Source organism: Primulina eburnea, chromosome 4 (genome assembly GCF_022965805.1).
Source record: "Primulina eburnea isolate SZY01 chromosome 4, ASM2296580v1, whole genome shotgun sequence".
Lineage (NCBI taxonomy): Eukaryota > Viridiplantae > Streptophyta > Magnoliopsida > Lamiales > Gesneriaceae > Primulina > Primulina eburnea.
In genome coordinates, this window is record NC_133104.1 from 4,569,959 (window position 1) to 4,579,381 (window position 9,423).

A 9,423-nucleotide genomic window follows, 5' to 3' on the forward strand; every position below is an offset into this window, starting at 1 on the left:
TAAGAGATCCGTCTCACAAATACGATCCGTGAGACCGTCTCACACAAGTTTTTGCCAAGAAATCTAATAGAAGACCTCTCTATCTATTAATTTGTTCGATATAATTGAAATTATAATAAAAACAAAAAATCCACATTTTTTATATCAAGATTAAGAATAATTATGCTAGATGATTTTCAAAATATCATATCTATAACTACACAAGATTTTACAAGTTATAAATTAGCCATAACCATTCACCACGGGGTAATTAAGACCATTTTTATATGTAATGAATTTAGTAAGAAACAATAAATTTACGTATATATTAATTAATCAAGGTTATGACCAAATAGATTAATATTTTAATTTAATTTAAATGGATTTTTTATTATATGAAACATAATTTCCAAGAAAGTTTTTAAATAGGATAATCTTATGATTTAAACAACCGGAGTGAACTCGAGAGCTCCACTCCCATGGCGTGTTCCCCTTTGCCGCACCTGCGTTTCTTTCCCTGGACCTCCCCAAAGAAACCCCTTTATCCTGTTTTCACGAATTCATTGTTTCTTGAATCCAAGAAACTTTCTTTATATGTTTCTCGAATTCCCACTTGTGTATCAACAAGCGATGAGGAGGCCAAGAACAAGACTGCTTCGACTCTGCGAGAACTATGTCAGTCCTACGTGCCCGATCACGTGCTTCGGAGGCAAGTGTTGGACTTCTTTCTGTGTTTGATGTTGCTTTGTTAATCAAAGTGGGCGGATCTAATCTCGAATTTGAAAGGAGAAATTATTAAATTGTGAATGCAAATATACCATGCAGTGGTTTCTAACATATTGGATAGGATTAGTGCAGGGCCGAGGAGCTTGGATATGTTGTGCCGACAGAAGCGCAGAGGCAAGCTCTACCGGTGTTATTTTCCGGTTGTGACTGCGTGCTTCATGCTCAGGTTGGTGTGGTTGATTTTCATTTTCTGATTAAGATTGAGACTTGTTGTTTTTGGTTGATTGGCATCAACAAAGTTGATCTATGCTGTGGAGTTGGTCGAAAATTTTGGGATGAACCAATGTAGGTGTATGTTTTGCAAAGTAGTGCTCTTTGACTTGTAAAAATAAGATATTGTTGCATCGTGTGCTTTATTCCTAAGAACTGTTCCTTCTCATGATGAAAGACTCATTCTTGCCTTTGGCGTATTTCATGTAAGTACCTGATAGTGTTTACATTGTTGCTTTGTTTCTAAGAGATTGGCCCTTCTCATGATGGATAAGTGTCATGGTGCTGCTTTTTAGCTGCTCAATCATGAGATAATTACCTGTTTTGGAAACCGTAACTCGTATGATCTGTTGCATTTTCGAAGTAAATATTTAGTGTAATCTGTTTAGATCATTGGACTCTATGTTCAGAGGGTGGGTCTTGACAGCCAGGTTTTGTGAAAATTCGCCCTTCCTGTTGCTAGCTACTTATGATTTGTTGTCGAGAAGAATGATAAGTAAGTTTCCATTGGATAATTTGAGCATGGATTTCATTGTTTCTGCAGCTTTAGATGAACGCTGACGATCTTTCCATCTTTTCATTTCTCTTTGGTTCTCCAGACAGGTTCAGGAAAAACCCTGGCATATTTGCTCTTGATATTTTCTGTTGTCAATGCACAGAGATCGGCTGTTCAGGCCCTAATTGTCCTGCCCACACGGGAGTTGGGTATGCAGGTCGGACATTGTCCCACTTTTCTAATTGCCGTATATTTCTAACAATCATTTTGTAAATCATTTATGCTATACAACATTATCTCGTGCCTTTCCACTAAATAGGTTGCAAAAGTTGCACGCATGTTGGCTGCAAGATCTTCTGAACTAGAGTCAGGACAAAATTCATGTACAGTCATGGCTCTTTTGGATGGAGGAACATTGAGAAGACATAAGAGTTGGTTAAAGGTACGTAGCTGCTTTAAGTAATGGTTCTCTAGGATGCAGTAAGACACATCGAGTAGCATAAAGCTACAATTGTGTTTCCGTTAAATATTTTCATTTTCCCTAAACATAACCAGACATTATATTATATTCCGCCACAATACTTATAATATTGAATTTGTAATAACCACATAATATATAAGAAAACTAAATAATTTAAAACATTCTGATATGACACAACATCTTGATCGTCAGATTCAATGGACGAGCAAGTGTACTAGGTTGATTGGTAATATAATTAAAAATTTGAGTCCAAATTTCTACAAAGGCTGTTATTTCATTAATTCTTAATCTAAGTTAGACCTAATTAATATAATTTTTGACTTTTTACTCAATGTTTCTTCTGATCATCTAACTGAACCTTTGAAAACCATTACTTTGACAGGTGGAGCCCCCTGCAATAGTAATTGCAACCTTGGGGAGTCTCTGTCAAATGCTTGATAAGCAGATTCTTAGGTTGGATGCCATGCGTGTGTTGGTAATTGATGAGGTAATCATTGTGAGTTTGATGCTTGGAGTTCATGATTAATTAATATTAATGTCCTTTTTTAACCCTTGGAGCACATGGAATATTTCCCCGAATGTGTAGGTTGATTTTTTGTTCAACTCTTCTAAGGAAGTGAGTTATTTACGGAGGCTTTTGACTACCTACTCTTCAATCAATAACCGGCAAACCATATTTGCTAGTGCATCAATTCCACAGCATAGACGATTTCTCTATGACTGTATACAGCAGAAATGGACCAAGGTTTGTTCATTTATTAACTATTAAGTCCATTTATATATCTTTTAAAATATTTTTCTATTTTTTGCTAATTATAGTATCTTGCTGTTTCAATTACTGCAACAGGCAAATGTTTCTCATGTCCATATAAATCCTGTTGAACCTATGCCTTCATGCCTACATCACAGATTTTTGGTGAGAAGATGCTACTTTCTTATCTGGGTCCTTTTTTTGCTTTTGTTACTATGCAGCTATTCATTTTCTGAATGATTGATAATCTTTGCCATGTTCCAATTCACTATCATACCTTTTATGCTTTTTTGTTGCAACCTACCCCTCTTAACATAGCTCTCTCTCTCTCTCTCTCTCTCTCTCTCTCTCTCTCTCTCTCTGTGTGTGTATCAGATATGTGGTAGAATGGAGAGGTTTTCAACACTGCTACATTTATTGCAGTCAGACGTACCCCGATCTGCCATAGTCTTTGTTGGGGAGCAAGTTAGTAAATGTTTGACGATTATCTGTATTTATGAATTGCATAACCTATGAATAGGATTAGTTTCCTATTATTATCTGTGACTAGTTTTTTAACCATTGAAATACTTAAGAGACTTGCAATTGCCAAATGTGGATATACATTATGATTAAGGGTATTGCTTATGAAAATAAACTGCATCTACAAACCTTAAATAAGAATTGCAGTATTGCGCCATCCAAAATTAGTTCTATAACATTTGGGGCTCCAATATTGTTATTACCATGAGCTGTTAACCCATTATGTTGTCATGAGCAATGATGTAGTAGACATCAAGCAATGTCACAAGTGGGTTACTTTGAAAAGATCCATCTAGTTTGAATAAAATTAATCATCTTCCCATTCAATAGATTATATTTCTCAATTATGGAGAAGCTTTGGATAATCAAATTCAGAAAAATATTTGATGTATTTGATTAATTGATTTCTAGCAGAAAAATATAATATGGGACGTCCTTATGCTAACATTGTCTCTCACTTAACTCTGCAGTCCGAGAAGTCAAAAAAATCTGGAGATTCTCCTCCCACGACTCTTTTAGTTGAATTTCTGAGGACTTCACACAGGGAATGCCCAGAAATAGTTATGTTGGAGGCAGAAATGAACTTTAACCAACGAGCAGCGTCCATCATTGTTCGTACCTCTAGGCCCTGTGATCAATTTATCAACTGCTTATAGAGATATGTTTTGATGTATCAGCGCCAGTATACTTTCTAATAACTCTTTCTCCAATACAGGAAGTTAAACAAGCAGGTGGTTATCTTCTTGTTGCAACAGATATAGCTGCTAGAGGGGTTGACCTGCCTGAGACAACCCACATCTACAACTTTAATCTTCCAAAAGATGCTACAAGTTATCTCCATCGAGCTGGAAGAACCGGTAGAAAGCCATTCTCAGATAGTAAATGTTATGTTACCAGTATATTAACATCAGAAGAACGCTTTGTATTGCAGAGATTTGAGAACGAATTATTCTTTCAATGTGAAGAATTATTCATATAGTTACTATTGTGTTTTTTTTATTGGAAATATATCTAGTTGTTTAGTGTCCTCTGTTTCTAGTTTCTCATATATGTCCTCTTTATTACTGTGTTTTTATGAATTTACGTCTGTTTGATAACTGAAGCATTAACTCAAAGGATCAAACTGAATGAACTAATGTTTTGTTTAGCTGACTTTGGCCGAGGCGTAGAAAACTTTACCAAGTATCATTTTTTGAGGATTACCGGTTACTACGTGAACTTTCATTGTTAATTCCCATGGTAAATTGATTTTACTTGATATCTGCACTATTTTTTGTTTTCTGGCATTTCAGATTAATTTTCTGAAACAGGTCAACACTATAGACCTTGCCTGTGAGGTTTAGTATCTGATCAGCGACTAGCATGGTAGTAATTGAGCAACTTGGTTACCATAGGTTGGTCATAAACTATTTTAGCTTCTCGAAGTCATATAACTAAGGAGATATGCAACATTTCCATGCCAGTTAACACTTGAGAATAGAGGGAGAGAATCAACAGAAACGTCTGGAAATCTGGACTTTCATTACATGTTTTGGAAATAAGAGGTTACATATTGCGAAAATGTCAACTTCATGAAAATGCGTATGGATGTTGGAAAATTCCGAGCCATGAATATCATCCTACTTCTGCATACTTATGCAGAAGCTCACACTTCTCAGGATTTTGCATATTCACCAAACTCGATATCAGAGAGACAAAAGAAAATGCTATATCACAGTTCCATCTTTAATTGTTGAATTTTTCATGATTACTGTAACACCTGATCGGATGTGAAATCCTTCTGAAGTTCTATCAGCCTCTTGTATGCCCTGAAATAACAACATAAATAATTCTACCTCAGATCCTTATCATTTGTTGAAAGTTGCCTGGGGAATAAGCATCAGTAACCAATCACAAGCTTTTAGCTCGGATAAGCTACTTTTTGTAAGGGTGTCAATTCGAGTGGGTCGAGTTGGGTCGGTTTGAGCATTAATACTATTAAAAAATTACTCAACCCGAACCCGAATCAATCACATCAACCAACCCGATTTTGAATTTTTTAAATTTTTTTAAAGAAAATTAAAAAAAAATTAATTTAAACACATAATAACAAAATCTCACATATGTATGATTTAAATTTGAAAATCTAATTGTAGAAAAATAAAGTATATTTACTAAATCAAATAAACAATTGTTTAAAAAATAAAAAATGTTCAAAATAAATATTATATTATGAAAATTTATGGTATAAATATACAATAAATATTTTTTTAGACATATAATATATAAAAATGTAAGCAATATTTATTAATTATATTTTTTTTTAAAAAAATTATATTTTCGGGTCAATCCGAACCCAACCCAATCCGGTCATTTTTTTCGGGTCAGCGATCGGATCCAGCCCGATCTGACCCGAATCCGAACACCCCAAACCCAAACATTTTTTTCGGATTGAACCGTATCGAGTTGATGGGTCGTATCTGATTTTGACACTCCTGACTTTTTGTTAAATATTTTTCATTATATTTTAGTTGGAGAAACCTACCTCTGAATTTGCAATGATCACATTTTTACCAATTCTGGCATTCTTGTCGATAATGCATTCCCTGCATAAAATGAATGTAAAGATATTACATGTGAGTAAAGTAAAATGAGAGAACTGCATGTGAAGATTTACTAGGAAGATTCCTGTACTTGATTTTAGTATTTTCTCCAATTCCCATTGGAACTTTTCCCTTTCCAAGAATATAAGAAACTTCAGAATCCGTTTCGTAAGAGTCGGCCCCCAGCATCACTGTGTCCTGAAATGGTTAAAAAATGTGGGGGCAATGGACAGAAACCCCAAACCTAAAACATATGCTGTGTATTTGGCTAATTTCATGTGCATGTATTATAGGTAATTAATATGGTCCTTGGTGTCTTTGTTTGATGATCCAAGATAATATAGCACTAAAAATATTACCAAAATTTCTAGGTAATAGAATCAGAAACAAACCTTTAGGTGAGCATTGGAGTTTATGCGTGATCGTATTCCAATAACACTGTGCTCGATTAAGCAATTAGTCAAGAAACTACCATGTGATATAATTGAATCGACGATCTGTAAAAGAATAAGCTTCATTATGATGTGCATGGAAAAATTGAGGCTTGAATTTTGATGCGGTGAGTTTATAAGCGCTATGGTATGGTGAAGAATTTGCTACACCGTAAAGAAACTAGGTTGTGTAGATATTTAATAACCTTGCTGTCATCTATCTTTGATGGTGGTAAGTTTCTTCTAGATGTGTAGATAGGCTTTGCTGCATCATAGAAACTAAATCGTGGTGGCTGAATGACAAAATATGTACATAACAAATAAAAAAGAATAAGAATATGATGGTGAAATCATAATAGATGGTGAACTGTGTGATCTAGAATGCTTACATGTTCGGTAAGAGCAAGGTTTGCTTCAAAAAAGGACCGGATTGTACCAATGTCTTCCCAGTAATCATTGAATAGATAGGCCTGCAGAATATATATTTTTTTGTTAGAAATTCAACCTGCAGGTCTGCGGACCTAAATGTATCTGCGTTGTTAGATTGGTAAGACGACAGAGATTTTTATTAAACTATGCTGTTGCTAGGGACAAAAAAGATTAATGAATAAATTATCTATAACTTAATAGAAATGCAATAGGAAAATGTTTTCTAGATACCTTGATAATGAATTCTTTAGCTGAGGCTGGAATTATTTCTGACCCAAAGTCGTTCGCAGTCGGAAAACGCCATCTGAATCAACAGGAAAACAAACGATACTTAATTTTCTCTCATGTTCCATGAGTTGTGATTAGGCACTGGTATTGCCACAGAGTAACACAGATCCTAGTTTCACTTGTTCTCTGAAGGGCCCTGAAACTTCATGCTGCAATTTGCTATTTATAGTTTAGGTTGTACAGAATCACCTTAAAAGATTCAGAAGTATTTCCTTCTTAAAGACATAAACTCCCATTGAAGCAATATAGGGTTTCTTTTTCGCCTCTTCTTGTGAGAGTCCCAAAATGGTAGTGTCTACTGCCTGTAACATATAACAAATTAAATGTGCCCCCTTAAAACCTGAGGCAACACTAGATCAAATTTGTTGATTTGTTTGCAATTACCATCGCTTTCAATTCATTCCCTTTAGGCTTTTCACTGAACGAAATGACCCTTCCTTCATTGTCAATCTTCATCAAACCAAAATCTGATGCACGGCTGTCATGAAAATATGGATAAATGATTTTAAAACGTTGATGTGTTTGAATGCCAAGGGATCCACAATGTCTGCTGACATGTGTTCGATACTTGGTTATCAAGTTTTGTTTTCTTCACAGTTTCCAGAATGTATTCTAGTCTCAGCAAACGATCCAAGAAAGTTTTCATTCGTGCATGTTTACAATCGTATTCTGCAAACTTTGCCTTCCTTCTTACTTTTCTTGTAATTTTTCATACAACTTTGCTGAGATAAGCCTGTGAGTGGAATTAATTACAATGAAACAAAGGTCTACCTGTTATCTATGGGTAAAGATGAAATTGTAATATCTGCACCACTTTGCCTGTGACTCTGCAGATCATGGAGTGTTATTTGATGTAGTTTCATTAACCTACACACTTTAATTGCAAATATTTATATATTCTGCATGTAATTTCTAGATTACCTGTACAAAATCCATGTAGTCCATCCTATACAAGTGATCGCCTGATAAAATAAGAACATCTTCAATATCCTTACTTCTTGGATCCTATGGTGCATGGAGCAAACATCTTCATGTTAATGTCACACATTCATGAATCTCAAATTCTTTATGGTTTTTTTAACATACTAGTTTTAGATCGTTGTCATAATAACCGTGACCGGATGAACATTAGCTGGTCATTTAGCATGACAAATGTAGTTTAGAGCATCAGGATTTGGCATTATGGGAACTGAATCCCTGTGCTTTGTCTTAGAAGTTTCATATTTTGAGTAGTATTTGTGCATTATAGTTTTCCCATTCCTTACAAAAGCGTATCTTTATACCTCAAAAAGCCAGTGAAATTGCCGCACTGCATCTGCAGTACCCTGAAACCAACTTTTACCAGCATCGCCTGGAGTTTGAGTTGCAGCTAAAACCTGTGTATAACTACTCAGTTGCATCTACACGGACAAATTTACATCCATTTTCTATCTGGACAACTTTGTTTCTTGCATCATATGAGGCTGAAGAGTCAAAGTTGAACAGTTTACCTCGACATAGCCATCCCCAAATGTGACACCGCTTCCAAAGTTGTAAGCTCGTGAAAGATGCCTGTTGAGCGATGCCGAGTTGAACTGAGTCAAAATGTAGACTTTGTTGATGCCACTATTTATGCAGTTACTCATAGGCACGTCGATTAGCCTATATGATCCTCCAATGGGAACCTGAAATATAAATACACGGAAAGAATATTTGATGTAGTTCGAGTCTAGTAAACCAGATTAAGTTGGGATCTTTAGATCAAGATCAGCATTATATTAAGTTAGCTAGAATGGCTCTGAAATTCATATGTGGGAAGTAGGAATGCTGACTCACAGCAGGCTTGGCACGTCGTTTTGTTAGCGGGAACAGACGAGTGCCGGCTCCCCCACCGAGTATGATTGCCACAACGGTCCTCGGGTCCCTCTTCTCCATCTCCAGGTCCCTCAACTGCAGATGCAAAAATAATTCAGAAGCAGTTCTGTTTTCATCGACCTTAATCCATACTTATCATTTTGTAGGTCATATCCCACTTGAAAATTCCTGAATCTGTTGATCAATATTTCAAGTTTTGCAAATGCTTGAAGCCTTGAATTAATTTTCGTATTACTCGAATTTACCAAGAAACTCACCTTAGTCTCAACTGCAACTTCTGCAGTAAGAGACATGCGGACAGTAGTCCTAACACCATTGTCATTTTTCCTTTTTTGAATCGATGAATCAGTAAACTTCAGCTTCGTTCCCATCAACTGTCCGTTACAAAACTTAACATGCTTCCCATTTACGCCGGACAATCGAGCCATGCTGCGCTGCACTCCGGCATCCGATAGGGCGATGCGTCCATCGGCGGCGATGGCCATTTGTACAGGTCAGTTAAACGGAAAGTAAGACGAAAGTTTTTCAGGTATATAAACTTATGGTTTTCATTTGGATGAATTTTTGTGTGAACCAGTGTGTTCTTTCATGGAATGCATGGAATTTGAGATTTT

The 9,423-nt window shown here is 35.8% G+C and overlaps 2 protein-coding genes across 6 annotated transcripts; one reads left to right on the forward strand and one right to left on the reverse strand.

The window, feature by feature from the left end:
- Window positions 1-406: 406 nt before the first annotated feature.
- On the forward strand, window positions 407-4,275 carry LOC140830708 (DEAD-box ATP-dependent RNA helicase 58, chloroplastic). Of its 5 annotated transcripts, none has more exons than XM_073194141.1 (11): window positions 551-688; window positions 827-931; window positions 1,386-1,471; window positions 1,575-1,688; window positions 1,791-1,913; window positions 2,335-2,439; window positions 2,539-2,697; window positions 2,800-2,868; window positions 3,079-3,168; window positions 3,696-3,836; window positions 3,941-4,264. In XM_073194141.1, the coding sequence occupies exons 4-11, from the start codon at window positions 1,683-1,685 to the stop codon at window positions 4,202-4,204; spliced, it is 957 nt and encodes a 318-aa protein (XP_073050242.1). In that variant the 5' UTR covers window positions 551-688; window positions 827-931; window positions 1,386-1,471; window positions 1,575-1,682; the 3' UTR covers window positions 4,205-4,264. The 5 variants fall into 5 exon arrangements, with proteins under 5 accessions (XP_073050239.1, XP_073050238.1, XP_073050242.1 ...); XM_073194142.1 differs by having other exon boundaries at window positions 1,403-1,471; XM_073194137.1 differs by lacking the exon at window positions 1,386-1,471 and having other exon boundaries at window positions 409-688; window positions 838-931; window positions 3,941-4,265.
- Window positions 4,276-4,717: 442 nt separating this feature from the next.
- LOC140830707 (glucose-1-phosphate adenylyltransferase large subunit 3, chloroplastic/amyloplastic) lies at window positions 4,718-9,423 on the reverse strand. Its single transcript, XM_073194136.1, has 15 exons — window positions 9,067-9,423; window positions 8,771-8,884; window positions 8,446-8,619; window positions 8,239-8,331; window positions 7,877-7,960; window positions 7,727-7,782; window positions 7,340-7,433; window positions 7,145-7,257; window positions 6,899-6,971; window positions 6,628-6,708; window positions 6,445-6,531; window positions 6,200-6,304; window positions 5,899-6,005; window positions 5,750-5,810; window positions 4,718-5,033 (listed from the first exon to the last, which is right to left on the reverse strand). Exons 1-15 carry the CDS (start codon window positions 9,292-9,294, stop codon window positions 4,932-4,934), a joined length of 1,572 nt encoding a protein of 523 aa, XP_073050237.1. The 5' UTR covers window positions 9,295-9,423; the 3' UTR covers window positions 4,718-4,931.

Bases quoted from the DNA above. Each gene is read 5' to 3' on its own strand.
- LOC140830707 (XM_073194136.1), bottom strand. From the start codon at position 9,294: ATGGCCATCGCCGCCGATGGACGCATCGCCCTATCGGATGCCGGAGTG. The intron at 8,332-8,445 runs GTAAACTGTTCA...AGTTATACACAG, and splicing joins TTGGGGATGGCTATGTCGAG to GTTTTAGCTGCAACTCAAAC. The intron at 6,532-6,627 runs GTAAGCATTCTA...TTTGTCATTCAG, and splicing joins ACCTTGCTCTTACCGAACAT to CCACCACGATTTAGTTTCTA.
- LOC140830708 (XM_073194137.1), top strand. From the start codon at position 459: ATGGCGTGTTCCCCTTTGCCGCACCTGCGTTTCTTTCCCTGGACCTCC. The intron at 932-1,574 runs GTTGGTGTGGTT...TTGGTTCTCCAG, and splicing joins ACTGCGTGCTTCATGCTCAG to ACAGGTTCAGGAAAAACCCT. The intron at 3,837-3,940 runs GTTCGTACCTCT...TCTCCAATACAG, and splicing joins AACGAGCAGCGTCCATCATT to GAAGTTAAACAAGCAGGTGG.